The sequence below is a fragment of the Bufo gargarizans genome, chromosome 5 (assembly GCF_014858855.1).
Source record: "Bufo gargarizans isolate SCDJY-AF-19 chromosome 5, ASM1485885v1, whole genome shotgun sequence".
NCBI classification, from domain to species: Eukaryota; Metazoa; Chordata; class Amphibia; order Anura; family Bufonidae; genus Bufo; species Bufo gargarizans.
In genome coordinates, this window is record NC_058084.1 from 189,832,279 (window position 1) to 189,853,525 (window position 21,247).

The 21,247-nt window shown below is 42.4% G+C and overlaps 1 protein-coding gene across 9 annotated transcripts in view; it reads left to right on the plus strand.

The window, feature by feature from the left end:
- Window positions 1-21,247, plus strand: part of TRAK1 (trafficking kinesin protein 1) — a 219,504-nt gene that overhangs the window by 166,216 nt on the left and 32,041 nt on the right. For all 9 annotated transcript variants that reach the window (XM_044294148.1, XM_044294149.1, XM_044294152.1 and 6 more), the window contains 8 exons: window positions 464-564; window positions 6,601-6,709; window positions 9,787-9,865; window positions 10,036-10,166; window positions 13,497-13,571; window positions 14,247-14,384; window positions 15,857-15,933; window positions 18,141-18,383. In XM_044294148.1, coding sequence (XP_044150083.1) covers window positions 464-564; window positions 6,601-6,709; window positions 9,787-9,865; window positions 10,036-10,166; window positions 13,497-13,571; window positions 14,247-14,384; window positions 15,857-15,933; window positions 18,141-18,383 — 953 coding nt within the window. The remainder of the gene's footprint in view (window positions 1-463; window positions 565-6,600; window positions 6,710-9,786; window positions 9,866-10,035; window positions 10,167-13,496; window positions 13,572-14,246; window positions 14,385-15,856; window positions 15,934-18,140; window positions 18,384-21,247) is intronic.

The window sequence follows — 21,247 nt, forward strand, 5'->3', positions numbered from 1 at the left end:
GAAAAATTGCAGCATGTTCTATATTGTGCGTTTTTCAGGTAGTTCTCCAAAGAAGTGAATGGGGCGTAAAAAACGGAAGGCATCCGGATGCGATGTGTTTTTCACTGATGATTGCTAGAGATGTAGATTGTTATTCTTCAGTTTTTCTTTGCGCACATGGAAAACGCAAGCAATCTGCAGACAATCTAGGTGGAAAAACGCACACACTGAGCGCAATCACAGACAAAAAAAAACCAATTGAACTTGTGTGCAAAACCATCATTTTTTTGCTGAACACATTCTGACACAATCCATATTGCTTGTGCGAAAGAGTCCGTTCACCAAATTTATCATTCTGCCTATGTCAATGGGCCGGTCTAAGTTTACGTGGCCTAATTAAGTAAAACTGCCCCAGTGCATATTAGAGTGCTGCAGAATAATTTACAGTAATAACTTACAGTATTTTTATGTGTTGCACCTTTAGGTATCACAGCTGCGCCATGAGATATCCATGAAAGATGAGTTACTTCAGTTTTACACCAATGCAGCTGAAGAAAGCGAGCCCGAGTCAATCTGCTCCACCCCGTAAGTCCCTGACTTCCCTAGAGTCACGGTTGTCACATATCTGAACAAAGGGCATGTCGCCTCCCTGGAGACCCACCTTTCTTTAAAACACATTTCTCTCTTATAGATATTTGTGTAAGGCAGTGACACACAAAGCAAGATAATACATATAATAAATGAAAGAGCTGGTCAGTTGGGATAGGTAGGGATAACACACAATCCTCCTCTTCCTATGCTGTAGGTTTTTGGGGTGTTTTTCTTTCATTTGTTATACAGGGTGGCCCATGAAAATGTAGTCTGCCTTCAATATTTCCAAATCAAACTGAATAATAGTAAATCTTAGTTGTCCATAGCAACCAATCAGAGCCTTGCTTTCATTTTATCAGAGCCCTGTAGGAACTGAAAGCTGAGCTCTGATTGGTTGCAATGGACAACTAAAATTTACTATTGGGCAGTTTGATTTGGAGATATTGGAGGCGGGCTAATTTTTCGTGGGCCACCCTGTATATGCTTGTACTTGATCTCTGCATGGACAGCTAAAATGAATGCTGACTGCTTCCTTCTAGGCTGTGGAATTAATTCCTTAAGGACAGTCCTATTTTGAACCTTCAAGGCCGACCTATGAAAACCCGTTGGCACCCCATGATTGCTTTGTGGAGTGCCAGTGGGCGGACAGAGAACTCAACCTCCCCTTTCAGGCTCATTAGATGTCCCATTCATTATTGAGCTTGTCATCTAAGGGGTTAATCATCCTGGATCAGAGATACTCCTGATCCTGGCAATTACCACAGGATTTGGATGTATACTAAAATTGGCACCCACTGCTGGGAGCTGGAAGGGGCACAGCTGTTGCTCCTGTGCCATCCACTGGATGTACTATTGCGCCCTATTTTGGTAGTAACAAAGAGATTGGGTTGTAATGGTACGCCCATTTGTGTTAAAGGGGTTATCCCATGAATAAAGTAAAAAAATTCATCATATACCGGTAGTCTGTGACGATACTGTTCTAACATAGCTCGAACCAGAGATCTCTCCATGTAATGCTCTGCTAGATTTATATCAAGCTGACAGCTAAGGGGGCGTGTCTCAGTTCTCCCCATCACAGCTCAGGAGGCAGTTGTAGGATGAAACTGAGCATGTGCGGCCTTCTCAGTGAGCAGGACAGAGACATAAGAAGAAAACAAAACAGCAGGTGACACTATCCAGATACATTTTATTGAATAACTCTATGTGAAATTTTTAATTACATGCAATTACAAAAGTATTCAGATCCAGATGCTGGTTTGAAAACTGTGGAATATTTTTTGTGGGACAACCCCTTTAAAGAAGACATTTCATCACTCCTGACCACTCCACCACTGTCTGCTGTAATAGCTATATGCGTTCCCATGTAATAACAGTTCTGGAGCATCTATTCGTATGGCTCTATGTTGTGCCATTCCTTTATTATTTCTACTAGCAGTCTGCAGTAATGGTACAGAGGGATGTTAACCAGTTGGGGCTGTGGTGGTGGTGGTGATGATGAAGTGGTGTCCTTGTGAATACAGTGGTCTCATAAACTAAGTCCACTGTGATCTATCACCTCTCCCATTCGCTAAACAAAACATTTTTGTGCAGTTTTCGCTACTAATAAAGACTTGCAGTTGTGATATAATGCCATTGCCATTGCAAACTGCCCCCATATAAGCTGAAAGATCTCATTTAGTTTTATTGATATTTGTATTGACACTGCTCCCATTACACGTAGAAGCGTACCAATCAGAAGGTTGGTAGGTCTTGGGACCCCACCATATTTGTAGGCCTGTGTTTACACAAGGCCCTTTTGAGGATTACACAAAATATAAAAACAGGGCACTGAGCTGACTAATCGATCTCATAAGATCACGTTTGAGTTCTAAAATAGAATTGTGCTGCCATTTATACTTATTTTTCGGGAGGGATGAGTAATCCTGACGTAATCCCTTCAGGTGTAGGCACATTGAAGAACAAGTGACTGATACATTTACTAATATGTATGGTAGATGTTTCATTACTGAATTCACTTCCATGTCTTTTGATTCACGCCCGTGAATGCTGTTTTTGTGCAAAGTCCAGTTTTAGCGGCCGTTCTACCTACCGTAAAGCAGTGCAGGGATCGTGCTGCCTTTACCCAGCACTGCTTTCTAGGAGCAGTCACTGGTACCTTGTGTATTATGGACATTTTCAGAATTGGTCCAAACCCCTTCTCCCCTCCCAGGCTGCTTTTATTACGGCTTTGATTTGTTTTAGTTTTTTTATTTATCTGGTTGCTTTAAAATGATATTGCATCTCCCAGGCACTGCTAGGATCTCTACACACATACATTTGGCACTGGTGTTTTTACCAGCCCACAAAAACCCAGAATGACTGCTTGTGGTTTTTATGGCCAGGTGATTTTTGCCACTTTTTTTGTGGCAGTGGTTCTGCCATTTGCCCGCTAGAGTTTTCTTTGTTTTTTTTTCCACTATAGAGGAGATATTTTGAGGTTTTTTTTTTTAAAAGCCAGAACGACAAAAGACACCACCTTCTTAAGAAGAATTCCAGTAGCAAAAAAAACACTTGTGTGTCCTGCGTTTTATTTTTATCAAAAACCTTTAGCTAACCTCCGAAGCAGGAATTTTCACTGCAAAAAATGGCACTAAAAACACCAGCAAAAACCTGTGTAAAGGCCTCCCTAGCAGGGTTTTCCAGGCTTTAAAGACTTTTCCCGGGCTTATTGAGAACCCAATCGTTTTTCCATTCCTGGAGAATGACAGATTAGTCCAGGGATCAGCGCTGTTCTGAAACTACAACTCCCAGAATTACCCTTTCACTTCTATGGGAGTCACAAAAACAGTCAAGCAAGTGTGCATGCTGGGAGTTGTAGTTTCACAGCAGCTGCAGTGCAGAAGATTTGTGATCCCTGGATTAGTCAATACTTACCTGACCCCATTATAGTAAAAGCAACTGTAGAGGAACACTAGGGAACACATCCATTCGGGACCTGAGCAGACATTGCTGTGTGCGGCAAAGAGGGCGGCATCAGCAGCAGCACAATTGCCAGGTAAGTATTGACTAATTGCTCATTCTTCCCCAGGGATGAAAGAAAGCATTCTGTTCTCAAAAAGCCCAGAGAAGCCTTTTAAAGGGGTATTCCGGTAACGTAACTTAATTTTTGAATAACTACATTAAGGCTGCAACCAGAACCCATACCTATACATATAACCAGAGCTTCAATTTACCTTGCAATCCATTTGTCTAGCTCCTGTGTGAGCCTGCAACACACAGAGTATCATGGCGCCTGATCTTCCCTCACAGAACTACAATCCCCGCAATCCCTAGCTTTCCTGCGGTGAATGTTGTTTACTGATTGGCTGCCTGATATACAGTCTGGTCACACCCCCTCAGTAATCGCCAGCACACTAACACGCCCCTAGTTTCACAAGACATTTAGCTACAGAAACACACTGAGCATGCTCGACCTAACAAAGGCTCAACTACAGGTCGTGCCATGGTCATTTATGAGGAAACTACTACTGAATGGTAAATGTGAAATTTACACCATATTAGGCAATTATTGATGATGAATTAGCCTAAAACATAAGTTATATTTATGGTAACTGGAATACCCCTTTCAGTATTGATTACCTGTCCTGGGGATAGGTCATTAATATGAGATCATTGGGGGTCCCGCATAGTCATGTCACCTGGCCATGTCAATCAAGAGGAAGCAGGAGGATCAACGGTGCAAGGGTGCACAGAGTGTCTTGGCCCTGCCCTCTGTGCACTTAACTGCTCATTTGCATATGGATCACAAATACTTTTTCTCCAGAATGAAGCAACAGATTGCTAATTTTGCCTGGTTAATAATGATTTGCTACTGACAGGCTCCCTTTAAAGAGGACCTGCCATTAAATAGTATTACTTAATCAACTTTGCATTGTGTTTTTCTTCTGTTATTCCTCCTGGAAATGTATAACATTACCGGTCCCCTTGTCAGTGGTGTGTGGCCTTCCACAGTTTGATGCTATTCAGCACTGAGCGGACAGTATCAGTTTGTAGGGACACATGCCTTGACAATAGGGATTGATAACAACACAGAAATAAAAGGGTAATGACATAATGTACAGGTCAAAGAATTATTTCATGGGGTTTACATGTAGTTGAAAAAAGACATTTCTAGAGAACTTGTAATACGTTAAAACTGGTGCAAAGGAAAACTGGCTTAGTTGCCCATAGCAACCAATCAGCTGGATCTTTTCATTTTCCAAATGAACTCAAAAAAATGAAAGAGAAAATCTGATTGGTTGCTATGGGCAACTAAGTCGGTTTTTCTTCGCCCCAGTTTTGATAAATCTCCCCCATATGTGTTGTGCAGTTTTTCCACTTCTCTGAATGTAGTTAGTCATTTAAAGAGCATCTGCCCGCAGGGATGTGCATATATGTATTTATAATCCGCATTACTGTACCCGTGTAAGGCACCGCCATTTTATGTTTATTGGAACACTAAATACAGAAAATGGACAGAATAAAAATGAAATACAGCACTCCCCCACTTAAAGGGAGTATTTCACCTATACTGACCGTTATAGAACACTAACACCATTATCAGCATTATAGTCCCGATATGTGAATGCTACTTACTGTTTAGCTGGCCGTGACTTATTTTCTTCAAAAAACACTTTTATTCAATATGCAAATTAGGTCTGACGGTGCCCAGGCCCCTCGTCGCTATTCAAAGGGAACCCCTCCCCTTTCACCCCTCTGGCCCGCCCTATATTCTTCAGAAATCCAGCGCCAGCGCTGTTCACAAGATTCTCTGCGCCTGCGCACTTCATTTCCCATTATGGGCAGAGGCAAAAGAGCGTTTAATGGGCATGTGCCGGAATGAGGAATGAAGTGCGTAAGCGCGGCGAATCTTGTGAACGGCGCTGGCGCTGGATTTCTGAAAAAACTAGGGTGGGCCAGAGGGGTGAAAGGGGAGGGGTTTCATATGAATAGCGACGAGGGGCCTGGGCATATTGAATAAAAGTGTTTTTTGAAGAATAAGCAACCGATAGTAAGTAGCATTCACGTTGGGGACTATAATGCTGATAATGGTGTTGGTGTTCTATAACGGTCAGTATAGGTGAAAGACCCCCCCCCCTTCCCCCACTTAATCTCCTGTTTTACTTTGTGTTGCAATTAAATAGGTTTCTAGGATTATAATAACGATGGCCTCTCATCGGGAGAGGTTGTCAACATCTGATCGGTGGGGGTCAGACACTGAGGCTATGGTGCTCCAGTGAGCGCCCACTACGCTGAATATCATCTGTCTTGATATTGCAGCACATTTACTTGAATGGGATCGAGCAGCGCCTAGACCACGTGACAGTTTACTTGAATGGGATCGAGCAGCGCCTAGACCACGTGCCAGTTTACTTGAATGGGATCGAGCAGCGCCTAGACCATGTGACAGTTTACTTGAAGGGGATCGAGCAGCACCTAGACCATGTGACAGTTTACTTGAATGGGATCGAGCAGCACCTAGACCATGTGACAGTTTACTTGAATGGGATCGAGCAGCACCTAGTCCATGTGACAGTTTACTTGAATGGGATCGAGCAGCGCCTAGACCACGTGACAGTTTACTTGAAGGGGATCGAGCAGCACCTAGACCATGTGACAGTTTACTTGAATGGGATCGAGCAGCGCCTAGACCACGTGCCAGTTTACTTGAATGGGATCGAGCAGCGCCTAGACCACGTGCCAGTTTACTTGAACGGGATCGAGCAGCGTCTAGACCATGTGACAGTTTACTTGAATGGGATCGAGCAGCACCTAGACCATGTGACAGTTTACTTGAATGGGATCGAGCAGCACCTAGACCATGTGACAGTTTACTTGAATGGGATCGAGCAGCGCCTAGACCATGTGACAGTTTACTTGAATGGGATCGAGCAGCACCTAGACCATGTGACAGTTTACTTGAATGGGATCGAGCAGCGCCTAGACCATGTGACAGTTTACTTTACGATTATTTATTTAAAGGTTTAACCTTTCCTTTTACTTTTCTTACAGCATTAAGAGGAACGAATCTTCATCATCCGTCCAAAACTATTTCCACTTTGACTCATTACAGAAGAAACTGAAAGACCTTGAGGATGAGAACATTGTTCTGCGCTCCGAGGTGAGTTTTTGCAGTGATTATTTCCTTTTATACTTTGGGTACAAGCAAATATTATTTAATGGGGTTGTCCAATGACAGCTTCCTTATCCCTTTGGACGGGAGTGTAACAATTGCTCCTTCCCATTCAAGTGAATGGGATGGGGGAAATGTAATTACACTGCACGGCCGCCGCAATGCCGTTGGTGAGCAGGTTTACAGTTCAAGCAGCTGAGCTGATTTTGATGACCTATTCTTTAGGGTCCATTTACACATCCGTAGTGTATTGCGCCTCCGCAATACACCCGGCCGGCACCCCTATAGAAATGCCTATTCTTGTCCGCGGACAAAAATAAAAATAGAACAGGTTCTATTTTTTTTCCGGACCGGAAGATCAGCGGCGAGCTCTGGAAATGTGGATGCGGACAGCACACTGTGTGCTGTCCGCATCCATTTCATCCCCATAGGGAATTAATGGGTCCGCACCCGTTCCGCACAATTGCGGAACGGATGCGGACCACAATTGCGGACGTGTGAATGGAGCCTTAGGCTATTTTCACATCTGCATTTTCCTTTCAGGTTTTGAGATCTGGCAGATGACCTCGAAACCGGAGGAAAATGCTTTAGTTTTGTCCTCATCATTGTCAATGGGGACAAAACTGAACAAACCGGAACAGAATGCGCCAGAATGCATTCCTTTCCAGTTTGTTGCGTTCCCATGCCGGACACAAAATCACTGCAAGCGAGGTTTTTGTGCGTGTCATGGGATACTGAGCAAAACAGATCCGGCATGACACACAATGTAAGTCAATGGTGCCGGATCCGTATTTTACGACACGAAAAAACCCGGATTGGGCACCCATTGATCGGGCACAGTGGTTTTAGTGTCGGATCAGTCTTGTACAAGATCTGCTCTGAACAGATGTAGACGGTTGTATTATGGAAAAGATGCGTTTTTGCTGATCCCCTGACGCATCCAGTAAAACGCAGATGTGAAAGTAGCCTTAATGTATTATGTCTGGCTAATAATCTGAGGACATTGTTCAGTCTGTTACTGACACCTAGTGACTAACTTATGTACTACACCTTTACACTAGTCTTAAAGGGAACTCGTCATGTTGTGCATATAGTCCAAACTGTGGGAGCATGGTATGGAACAGGAGAAGCTGAGCAGAATGATCTAGTTTTGTAAAAAAAAAAAAGTTTCAGTATAACTTGATAACTTGTATTTTGTTCATTTAATTTGTTTGTGTCCTTTCTGTGCTTTGGAGTCCAGTGAGCAGTCCTAATCGGTGACTGGCAACACTACAATACAGGGAAGGCTGTGAGTCACTAAGTGGTAATGCTAGAAATACGTAATAACTCAGATCGCCAGCACTTAGAGTAATGTGACCTCTGTTCTTCTGCAGTGGAACAAAAGAGAACTTGTTTCTTTTTAACCCCTTCCCACTCTGAGACCTACTATTACGACACAGAGGGAAAGTGAATACCGGAGTGGTTCGGCAAAGCTCCCTCTGTCCTCCGATCAGTGTTGACTACTTGTCATGGCAGCTGGGAGGCCTTCTGATGGACTGCCGTAGCCCGGCAGTCTTGGTGGATATAATAGACTGCCTGTCAGAATCACTATGCACTGTGCAGGAGTATTATAGTGTATAATAAAAGCACTCCAACAGTTGCAGGTACAAGTACTCGCCTGCTAGCCAATGTTCCATTCTAGCTCCATCACTGCCTCTGCGGTCTTCCGGTTTTCATCCTGTAAACTTCCAGACGGGCCTGGTGACGAGTGGTGACTTTTACCCAAGGGGCGCATGACCAGTGATTTGCCCCTTGGCGACACGTCACTGCTGAGGCCGCAGAGGTGCACATGACCCCATCCGTCTGAAAGGTTACAGGACAGGGACCAGAAGCCTGCTGAAGGGAGTCGAAATGGAGCGGCGGGGGATGAGGGGAGTATGAGTTTTTCAACCGGTACAACACTGTATAGCGGTCATTAAAAAAATAAAATAAAAAATTGGACAACCTCATTAAGTACCAAACTTGCCTGCAACCTGGTCATGGTCCTACAAGACTGCTTTTTTGTTTTTAAATAGATGGTTTTGCAAAATAAAAATGTACTATTATATAGCATTTCTCAAAGCTGTCAAAGCCCAGTAAACCTACCGCCATATGTAAACAATGAAGCTGGGGTCACGTCATACTGGTCAGTATTGTTTGCATACAACCACACATTTTTCTGGTGAATGGCAGCAGCTTTGAGACATTATACTTAGCAGTACGTTGTTTATTCTTATGTACAGTATAGTACTACCCGTGCCATCTTTAGTTGTGAGGGTGGCCCCATTTTATATTTTTTGGGTACAGTGTGTATAGGTGATGTACAAGTACAAGACCCTGAAGAAGCACTTGTCTTCTACATAGAACGTACATCGGCCAACAGTTCTTTCTGACTTTTAGATGTAAGGACTTGCTTTATTTGTATTGGTTTTCTGCTCTTTTTTCTATAGCAGGGCTGGCCAACCTGCGGCCCTCCAGCTGTTGTAAAACTACAATTCCCACCATGCCCTTCTGTAGGCTGATAGTTGGAGACAGTCTGGGCTTGCTGGGAGTTGTAGTTTTGCAACAGCTGGAGGGCCGCAGGCTGGCCATCCCTGTTCTATAGTCTTAATTTTTTTTCTTATTTTGGGTGAGATTTATGGGGCCTTTAGAATCAATTATTAGTTTTCCATGAGATATGATCTCACATTGGCATTTATCAATACTATCACACCACTACTGTGGCATAAGAGTCACAAATTATGGCACACTACATATTTGCTCCAAAATGTGAAACTTTTTGAGCTTCTGGGGGGCCGGGATTTTCTGCTGCCCGTCGGATTTGATATAACTTACGCCAGACTCCTGGCATAGATTTGAGTTTCTGGGGCCCAGAGGTGCAGAGCTGTGCCTAAGTTATTACGATCCAGCAGCACACAGGGGATTGGCGTATGGGAATGCCAGTTCTGATAAATGTCTCCCACTGTGTTATAATAATTGGCGGTATAGTCTGTAATACGGTTGATTCCTATCCCTGAGTCACAGTATTGATCTGCTTATTGTTACAGGCTTGTCACTTGCAAACGGAGACCATCACGTATGAGGAGAAGGAACAGCAGCTTGTCAACGATTGTGTGAAAGAACTAAGTGGGTCACCTACTAAAACGGCAAATACTATGCATTCATTATAATGTCTGTGGAGACCCTAGGAATATGTTTCTGGCAGTAGCTGTATACATATAACAGTCTTCTACTAACTCTGCCCACGTATTGTATGTTTTTATTGAAGTTTGGTGTATTCACCCTCCATTTTCTAGGGGATGCTAGCATTCAGATAGCCAGCATATCAGAGGAGCTGGCAAAGAAAACTGAGGATGCAGCTCGGCAACAAGAAGAGATCACTCATCTGCTGTCTCAGATAGTTGATATTCAGAAGAAGGCGAAAGCGGTAGGTACTGTGGCATAAGCCCTGTATGGGGTTAGCCAGTTTGTACTTACAGTAGTGTCGTCTGTCCAAATGGGACTAGCGTGTTGCTGGGATTTGCTGCACGCCATTTAAAATGAAAGTAGATATTAGATCACCCTACTTCACACTGCTGGAGTCTACGTAGCACTGTTATCTATTCACCAACTACCACTTTTCTAATTCATGGGTTAATTATATATAATGATATATATAATAGATGCATTTGTAGTAGATTTTTAGTTTTTGTGGTACATTAGGCTACAGCTACACCTAGAGCCTTTGTAGCAGTTTTTATTGATTTTAGGGGTACATCTACATGGCGATTTTGGCCACCGTGTGATTCGCATTCATTCCTATGGCTGCCCTGCTACACTGCGATACTTGGGCATCTACCCTAAGGCCTCTTTCACACGGGCGTTGCGGGAACATGCACGATTTTTCAGCCCGAGTGAAAAACATTGTAATGCGTTTTGCACTGGCGTGAGAAAAAGCGGCATGTTTGGTACCCAAACCCGAACTTCTTCACAGAAGTTCGGGTTTGGGTTAGGTGCTGGGTAGATTGTATTATTTTCCCTTATAACATGGTTATATGGAAAATAATAGCATTCTGAATACAGAATGCATAGTGCAATAGCGCTGGAGGGGTTAAAAAGAATAATAAATTAAACTCACCTTAATCCACTTGCTCGCGCAGCCCGGCTTCTCTTCTGTCTTCTTTTTTGCTGTGTGCAGGTAAAGGACCTGTGGTGACGTCACTCCGGTCATCACATGGTCCATCAGATGACCCATCACCATGGTAAAAGATCATGTGACTGACCATGTGATGAGCGAAGTGACGTCATCACAGGTCCGTTTCCTGCACACAGCAAAAAAGAAGACAGAAGAGAACCCGGGCTGCGGCGAGCAAGTGGATTAAGGTAAGTTTAATTATTTATTTTTAACCCCTCCAGCGCTATTGTACTATGCATTCTGTATTCAGAATGCTATTATTTTCCGGATGCTTGCGATTTTTACGCAACCCTATTCATTTCTATGGGGCCTGCGTTACGTGAAAAACGCACAAAGAGGAGCATGCTGCGATTTTCACGCAACGCACAAGTGATGCGTGAAAATCACCGCTCGTGTGCACAGCCCCATAGAAATGAATGGGTCAGGATTCAGTGCGGGTGCAATGCATTCAACTCGCGCATCGCATCCGTGCGGAATACTCGCCCGTGTGAAAGGGGCCTAACTATTGAGCTACAGCTTGTAGTCTAAAGGTGGATTTAGACTCACCAATAATCGTCCAGATTGTTGGGAATGACCGTTCTTGTGAACGGTCGTTCCCGATCTGGCGATCGAAATGTGCTGCCGATCACCCGATGAACGAGCATCTCATCGGGTGATCCTGTCGCTCGTGCAGGCCCTCCAATCATGGCTTCTGGGCAGCAAATCGTGTGGTCTAAACAGTGATCTGCTGCCTAGAAACAATGATTCCGTATGAGGACGAGGGCTTGCAATAGTGATCCCTCATCCTCATACAGTGAAGGAGATCACTGCATGTAAATGCGGGGTCTTCTTCACTGAACGAGCAGCCGATTGTTGGGAAGGAGCGCTTCCTTCCCGACAATCTGCCAATCTAAAGCAGTAAATTGACTTGTATGCATTTGTGTGCGCTGCAGCTGATACTTGATTGTTAACATCTGTTAAGGGCCCCACATACTGACACTAATGATATTGCTTTGACTAATAAAAAAAACATAGAAATTGCACTAGTTATTATTTTTTTTTCTATACCACATCAATTTTTTATAATGTTTTTAGTTGTGTTTTTTCCCCCTAAACCAGTGATAGGCAAACTGCGGCTCTCCAGCTGTTGCAGAACTACAACTCCCAGCATGCAAAGACTGCCTACAGCTTTCAGCCTACAGCAGGGCATGGTGGGAGTTGTAGTTTTGCAACAGCTGGAGAGCCGCAGTTTGCCTATCACTGCCCTAAACAACTGTGTGAACTATATTGTTTTCTGCCATTTTCCTCTATAGAGAAGGAGATGTCAAAAGGCCAGAAAAAAAAAACTACAAAAACATGCTGTATTTTTAAAATGGCAAAAACTAAAATGCTAGTAACAAAAAAAAAAAAAAAGTGTCATATTTCCTTATCTGGTGTGGGCATCGACACAATTGGACACAGAAAATGTACATTTTCTGTGGCGTAATCTGCTATTCTATCACCACTAAAAGCTTCCCATTGAGTTCAGTGGGAAATACCGATTTCAAATCGGCCTCGGACGTGGCATGTCACTTCTTTCAAGTGGACTAGAACATCATTCCCCATCATAAAACTCTATTCACGGAGGCAGATCAAAATGCTTACCTGCCAAGGATTTGGTCCATGTGAAGATACCATAAAAAGGCTACAAAAAATCTAGTTGTAGCTGCAGCCTTAGGACTGTTTGACACAAACGTGATCAGCCTGGTGAAAACGCGCCGTGTGTCAGCTAGATCTCCCGGGCCAACCACACTCCCCTGAACCGAGCTGAATGTACCTTAATGTTTTATGATGCAGTCAGTTCATATATATGATCACAGATCTATTGTATTTGTGCTCACTTCCTCATGTGGGTTTATTGCAAGAGGTTCTCGATCACTTAGTTACCCCCCACCATGCCCTAAAGCTAGGAGATAACTGTAAAACCTGGCACATTCCCTTTAACTCTACTCACATATGTCCCAGTCTTCCATTCACAACAGAAGCCTTAGCGTTTGCTTCATCTGGCGCCTAATTAACCACATTGATGTTGAGCTTGTCACCTTTTTGATGGTATGAATACCACTTGTGCTGCACTGTCCCTGCCTTCAGAAGTGATGGAAACCTTGATTGTACCTCCAATTGAAAAACTGACCACCGATGTTAGCATTACCTTTAGGACTAATGTTAGAGTTTGAAATAAAACGTGAGAACCCTCAGTAGAGGTAGACTTTAAGAACCACCCCGCTGTTTTCCGCCTATCCTTGTGAAACTTGGAGTGTATTTTATGTCTCGGTCTCTGTTCACATCACGTCTTCCGTAATGGAAACCACAACGCTGTGACTGTCTCAGAAGGCACACTGCCTGGTGGACCTCATTAAGTTAAAATGAGGTGTCCGATTCCACCAACTTGTCTGTCGTTTTTCTAGAAAATATACCACTGCTTGCTGTGCTGTTTTTTTTCATCCAAATATGATGCAACCTGCTACAGAGGCTTCTGGCGCAGTCTTGAACACAACATTATCTGTTGAAGTATATTATTGTATAAGGTGTATTACTATTATGCAATTATTTTTTTTCTTATAGTATGCAGTAGAAAATGAGGAACTTGTGCAACATCTGGGGGCTGCAAAAGATGCCCAGCGCCAACTTACAGCCGAGGTAAGAGTATTAATATGGAAGAGAGAGTAGCCAAAATGTCCTTTCATTAACCCTGCAGTTTTGTTGTGGTCTTTGGGTCCTTGCACCATCTTTGACCTAAGAGATCAGCATCACTGTCATGTAGACTAATGTACTTCTTATAACACACAAAGCTTACGTTAACCTTAAAGGGGTTTTCTGGGATTAGATTTTTTTAATTAGACCCCCTAGCGCGTGTCACCTAATGAAAGAATCCTACCTTCTCCCCCCACCACTCCAGTCTGATGTCCTAGATCTATTTGGTGACCTTTCAGTCCCAGCTTATTTACTATCTAGGGTACTGACAGGGTCACGTGTGCTGCTGGAGTTAATGACTGGCCTCATTAGTAAAGTGACCCGGAAGTAACGTTCTGCTTGAGGACGTGTCACTGCCGAGGCTAGTCATTGGCTGCATCAGCACATTTGACCCCCATCCCTACCCCAACTGGAAGCAAACAACCTGGGGACCGAAAGACGGCCAAACAGAGCCAGGGTACCCAAGTGGCGAAGAGCAGGTGAATATGATGCATTAGGTACCACATGCTATGGGGCCTTATGAATAGTGACCAAATTCATCATGTTTTGGAGCTTATTATTGCATATTCCCTTGTTTTTTTTTTACTGGTAATTAATTATTTTTGGTTCTGTTTAATATAGTTGCGGGAGCTGGAGGACAAGTATGCAGAGTGCATGGAAATGCTTCATGAGGCTCAGGAAGAGCTAAAGAACCTTAGAAATAAAACCATGCCAAATGTCATATCTCGACGTTACCACACTATGGGTGCTTTCCCCATGGTAAGTAGAGAATAGTCGCTGCATTACACGCTAATAAGAAATAGACAAATTCCATTGGTTCAATAATAATCTGGTGTTGATCACATACAATATGTTTTCTGTGTGGGTAGTTGTGTTGATACAGAACATGTTCTTATTTCTTCACTGCTTCCTTACAATGTTCAGACTGTGAGTAACGGTGACTCTTTACAGGGTTTTAGAAAAAAGGAAATTTGTAGCAGCACAACGATAAAAAAATGCAAAACCTTTTTAGTGGTGGTGCCAGCCTGAAGCTCCCCCAGCTATACGTAGTACATGTAAGGAAACAGCCGCACTCACTTGTCTTCTGTTTTCCCTAATGTTATCACCAACTTAGTGCGACGTTTCTACCGGTGTGGTCTTTTTCAAGCATGAAAAAAACCACACCAGTTGAAACGTCGCACTAAGTTGGTGATTACATTTTGGAAAACCGAAGACAAGTGAGTGCGGTGGTTTCCTTACATGTACTCTTTACAGGGTTTACCATATGAAATCCAAATTTTCACACATGTAGTTGGATACTGAGCTTCCACTCGCTGTGTAATCAGATTCTAAGCTTTAACTTTCGTATTTTTGTGGCAGAACCCAAAAGAGCGATGTCAATAGACAACAGTCTCGCACACAGCAGCGAAGCTGCGCGCGGCTGAGCGCATCTGACCACTCGTTCTAGCGATCGGTGGGAGTCTCACTTCTATATGTCCCTATGACATATTAATTTTTGTGTAGTTATTCTTTAAGGAAGTTATATGAATGCACAGGCAAGATACTAACAACTGTAAAACATCATTGTATATGAGCAATGCCAAAATTATATCAAGGATATTCTTTAAGTGTTTAAGTGGTGATAATGTCTTACATCTCGATTTCAATATCAATATTCAGTACCGTGCGTTTCTTTTAGTTAGGCTTTACAAATGCATTTTTATCTTGTTTATGCGAAGTAGATTATTTTATTGAAATGTACTCCAACCACTGATTGTAGCAGAGTGGTTTCTGCTGTAGTACACTGTACATCACAGAGGCTCTATTAGCAATGATGAGGCTTGTGATATTCATAAAGAACTGGTTCTTATTTGATATATATGTGCTTGCCCATATTGTTTAAGGTGGGTTTACAAGGGCCGATGGAACAGCCGATTGTCGGGAAGGAAGCGTTCCTTCCGACAGTCAGCTGCACGCGCAGTAAAGGAGCCCACTGCAGTAGTGATCCTTCATCCCCATACGGAATCATTGTTTCTGGGCAGCAGATCACTGTTTAGACAGCACGATCTGCTGCCCAGGAACGATGATTGGAGTGCCTGGAGAACGAGCGTTTAGATGGGAGCAAGCATTCCTAGGAATGGTCGTTTCCGATAATCTGGCCTGTTATTAGTATGTGTAAATCCACCATTAGTTTACAACATGATCACTGTGACTGATCAATTGCTTGGGACTCATTTATTTTTGGTAAACAGGACTCCTTAGCAGCTGAGATAGAGGGAACTATGAGGAAAGAGCTGCAGATTGATGATCCAGACTCTCCTGAGATGAAGTAAGAAGTATTCAATAATGTGATTAATGTTTGTAATATTGCTTCACAATATTATGGTAGTATGTCATAAGTACAGTACAATGGACCCCCGATCAGGCAGGGACTCACAGCAGCATAAATCATGATGCTGCTGGGAGTTCAGGTCAGAGGAGCAGTGTTTGGTCAGGGAAATGTGGTCGTCGCATGGAGCGTGTTTCCCGGAACGAACAGCTTGTGTGATATTAGCCTTACTGTAGCGTACACTATCCAGCATTTAGCCAGACGGTGATTTTATCTGTTCAGAACTATGACTGGATCCTAAAAAGAGAGGTTTAAAGGTTTTTTGGGGGACTATATTGACCTTTCTTCAGGACAAATTATCAATATTCGATTGATGGAGGTCTGACACCTGGCAACCCCTCTGATCAGCTATCTGAAGAGACCGCAGTGCTCTGGTCTCCTCATAGCTTAGGGTACTTTCACACTAGCGTTATTCTTTTCCGGTATTAAGTTCCGTCCTAGGGTCTCAATGCCATTTTATCCTAATGCATTCTGAATGGAGAGCAATCCGTTCAGTATGCATCAGGATGTCTTCAGTTCAGTCACACGGTATTTGGCATGCCGAGGTATTTTCTCCGTCCAAAATTCCGGAACACTTGCTAGTATTATTTTCCATTGAACCAAGTGTTCCAGCAAAAAAATGCAAAACAAACACACAAAAAAAACCAAACGTTTTTTCCGGATGACACCGGAGAGACGCATCTGATGTTTCAATGCATTTTAACATGTTAGTTCTCCTATGAATGAATCAGAAGGATAAACAGCATGGGGCGCTACCAGAGAGGAAAAATGTAATGTACAAAAACCTTACAGTATTTTTATCTAATCCATATTATCATAATACATCATTTAAAATGCTCTATCCTTTGCATAGTATTACTGTTTGTAGGATATGCACAGTTTTTGTCTTCAAATTTCCGGCCTTTATTTAATTAATGTACCACAGATTGGCAGGACATTTAACAAAATTAGTGCAAAAAATGAGAGTTAGCTCATGGTGACCAATCTGATACAGTAAATATCACATTTTATTTTTCGAACATATACCAGTTTTCAGTGTGAGAATGAAAGTTAATTACCCTGGTATGGGATCTCTGTAGAGTAAACAGATGGTAAGCTGAACAGCATATGAGGAGACTAAATGAAAATTGGGAGAATATTACCGTATTTTTCGCTTTATAAGACGCACAGGTTTTAGAGGAGGAAAATAAGAAAATAATATTTTTCCTCAGATCAGACCCCCATAAATATCAGGACATCAGATCAGGCCCCCATAAATATCAGGACATCAGATCAGGCCCCCATAAATATCAGGACATCAGATCAGGCCCCCATGAATATCAGGACATCAGATCAGGCCCCCATAAATATCAGGACATCAGATCAGGCCCCCATAAATATCAGGACATCAGATCAGGCCCCCATAAATATCAGGACATCAGATCAGGCCCCTATAAATATCAGGACATCAGATCAGGCCCCCATAAATATCAGGACATTAGATCAGGCCCCCATAAATATCAGGACATTAGATCAGGCCCCCATAAATATCAGGACATTAGATCAGGCCCCCATAAATATCAGGACATCAGATCAGGCCCCCATAAATATCAGGACATCAGATCAGGCCCCCATAAATATCAGGACATCAGATCAGGCCTCCATAAATATTAGGACATTATATCTTGACCCGCCTATCAGGACATCACATCAGCCCTTCATGTCAGAACCCCATCAGACCTTATATCAGCCCACATAGTGAGACCCTCATCAGACCTCAGATCAGCCCACATAGTGAGAGCCCCATCAGACCTCAGATCAGACCCACATAAATATCAGGACATTGGATCAGACCCCCATATCAGGACATTACATCAGACCCACATATCAGCCCTCCATGTCAGACTCTATCAGACCTTATATCAGACGTCTTATAAAGCAAAAAAAAAAAAAAAGGTATGTTACACGTCCTGTATACCGGCAGGGTCATTTATGTTAATATGTCTTCTCTAAACAGTGGGATATGATGATGAAATCCTCAATTGGTATTATAGGACAGTCTTTACTTTATTCCTTTTATTAAGGGGATTTCATTATATTATTATTACTGTTTTGCCTTTTTATTACCAGGAATTATGTTTTTTTTTTTTTTTTTTTTCCCTCCTTAGTGGCAATCACCAAAAACGTGTATTTGAAACTGTGCGGAATGTGAACCAAGTAGTGAAGCAGAGGTCATTGGCGCCTTCCCCAATGAACATCCCAGGTTCTAACCAGACCTCAGCGATGAACTCTTTAATGTCTAGCTGTGTCAGTACACCACGCTCCAGTCTTTATGGAGGAGATATTTCTAATATTGTCATAGATAATAAAACCAATAGCATTATACTGGAAACAGAATCAACTGATAACAGGTTAGTGCCTCTGCTTGAGTCTGGGCGAAGCATTACTTCTAGTTAGTATATATCATAGAACATAGCACATTTGTAAATGTGTTTTTTTTATTTTGCAACATACACATATTTTACATTTCTTCAGATGTTAACTTCATTTATTGGGTAGAAACTTTAAAGTGTTTTCAGAGATTTTAATACTGATGACCTATCCTCCGGTCAATATGTCTATGGACTAGCTATATAGGGAGATATCAGTGCATAGTAGGTAGCTCTATCATAAAATTGTCTGGAAAAGCTCCCGACGTACATGCTGAAACATTTCCATAGGTGTGCATTAGATAGACAGAGACAAAAAGTGGCCTTTTGCCCTCTGTCTTTCTGGTATATGTTAGTATACCACAAACAAAATGTGATACCGTTATAAATTACTGGAGTCCTAAGGAGCTCAGTAAAAAAAAAAAAAAGTTTTTTTTTTAAATTATAAATATGGTAGCATGTGGGTGATGGATGCTACTGTATAGCATCCATCACAAGCATTATAGACTATGATGTATCCACTAAATTGATGCTATTATAGCCTGTGGTGAATGCGCTAACGGATGCCTGACAATGGCATAGGCCTTAATGGCATCCATTGGACAGGTAAGTCATGAAAAGCTCACAATGTATCTGTTTGATAGATACTGTCATGGCCTATAGGTGACAGATGCCACCGGTCAGCAATCAAAACCGCCATTTAACATTTACCTTCGGACCTTTTTACAGAGTATACGTTATATGGAGGAGAGAAACACAATGTGAACAGAGTCTACAACATACTCTGCCAGTACAGAGTTGGTTCCCAAATCTTTTTTCAAGTATAATCTGGTTACATAGTGACTTATTACCTGTCGCTTCTCTTGAATTTTCTGTTTTAGTAGCTACTTGCAATTACAGTTCTGGAGAATCAACTCTGTGTTGTGCCATTCTTCTTTTACTCCTGCTAGAAGTTTATGAATAAAATTACAGCTGGGTAGTACCAGTTGAGGGTGTGACCTGGCATAGTCCGCCACTTGCAGCAATCAAGGGACACACCCCAACGGATAACACCTCTTTGTACCTTTGTCTATAAACTTCTAGCAAGAATAAAAGAAGAAAGGCAAAACATTGAGTCATAAGAATACATTTTCCAGAATTGTCATTTCATGTGGAATACAGATATTTACAAACCGGATTCCCAAAAAGTTGGGACACTAAACAAATTGTGAATAAAAACTGAATGCAATGATGTGGAGATGGCAAATGTCAATATTTTATTTGTAATAGAACGTAGATGACAGATCAAACGTTTAATCCGAGTAAATGTATCATTTTAAAGGAAAAATACGTTGATTCAAATTTTCATGGTGTCAACAAATCCCCAAAAAGTTGGGACAAGTAGCAATAAGAGGCTGGAAAAAGTAAATTTGAGCATAACAAAGAGCTGGAAGACCAACTAACACTAATTGGGTCAATTGGCAACATGATTGGGTATAAAAAGAGCTTCTCAGAGTGGCAGTGTCTCTCAGAAGCCAAGATGGGTAGAGGATCATCAATTCCCACAATGTTGCGCAGAAAGATAGTGGAGCAATATCAGAAAGGTGTTACCCAGCGAAAAATTGCAAAGACTTTGCATCTATCATCATCAACTGTGCATAACATCATCCGAAGATTCAGAGAATCTGGAACAATCTCTGTGCGTAAGGGTCAAGGACGTAAAACCATACTGGATGCCCGTGATCTCTGGGCTCTTAAACGACACTGCACCACAAACAGGAATGCTACTGTAAAGGAAATCACAGAATGGGCTCAGGAATACTTCCAGAAACCATTGTCAGTGAACACAATCCACCGTGCCATCCACCGTTGCCAGCTGAAACTCTACAGTGCAAAGAAGAAGCCATTTCTAAGCAAGATCCACAAGCTCAGGTGTTTTCACTGGGCCAGGAATCATTTAAAATGGAGTGTGGCAAAATGGAAGACTGTTCTGTGGTCAGACGAGTCACGATTCGAAGTTCTTTTTGGAAATCTGGGACGCCATGTCATCCGGACCAAAGAGGACGAGGACAACCCAAGTTGTTATCAACGCTCAGTTCAGAAGCCTCCATCTCTGATGGTATGGGGTTGCATGAGAGCGTGTGGCATGGGTAGCTTGCATGTCTGGAAAGGCACCATCAATGCAGAAAAATATATTCAGGTTCTAGAACAACATATGCTCCCATCCAGACGTCCTCTCTTTCAGGGAAGACCCTGCATTTTTCAACAAGATAATGCCAGACCACATTCTGCATCAATCATAACATCATGGCTGCGTAGGAGAAGGATCCGGGTACTGAAATGGCCAGTCTGCAGTCCAGATCTTTCATCTATAGAGAACATTTGGCGCATCATAAAGAGGAAGGTGCAACAAAGAAGGCCCAAGACGATTGAACAGTTAGAGGCCTGTATTAGACAAGAATGGGAGAGCATTCCTATTTCTAAACTTGAGAAACTGGTCTCCTCGGTCCCCAGACGTCTGTTGAGTGTTGTAAGAAGAAGGGGAGATGCCACACAGTGGTGAAAATGGCCTTGTCCCAACTTTTTGGGGATTTGTTGACACCATGAAATTCTGATTCAACATATTTTTCCCTTAAAATTGTACATTTCCTCAGTTTAAACTTTTGTTCCGTGATTTATGTTCTATTCTGAATAAAATACTAGAAGTTGGCACCTCCACATCATTGCATTCAGTTTTTATTCACGATTTGTATAGTGTCCCAACTTTTTTGGAATCCGGTTTGTACTAATAACGGACATGTCAGGAGTGGTGGCAAGTCCCCTTTAGGTCTGTTTCTGAATAAAATTATAAGGATATTTTCAAAAGA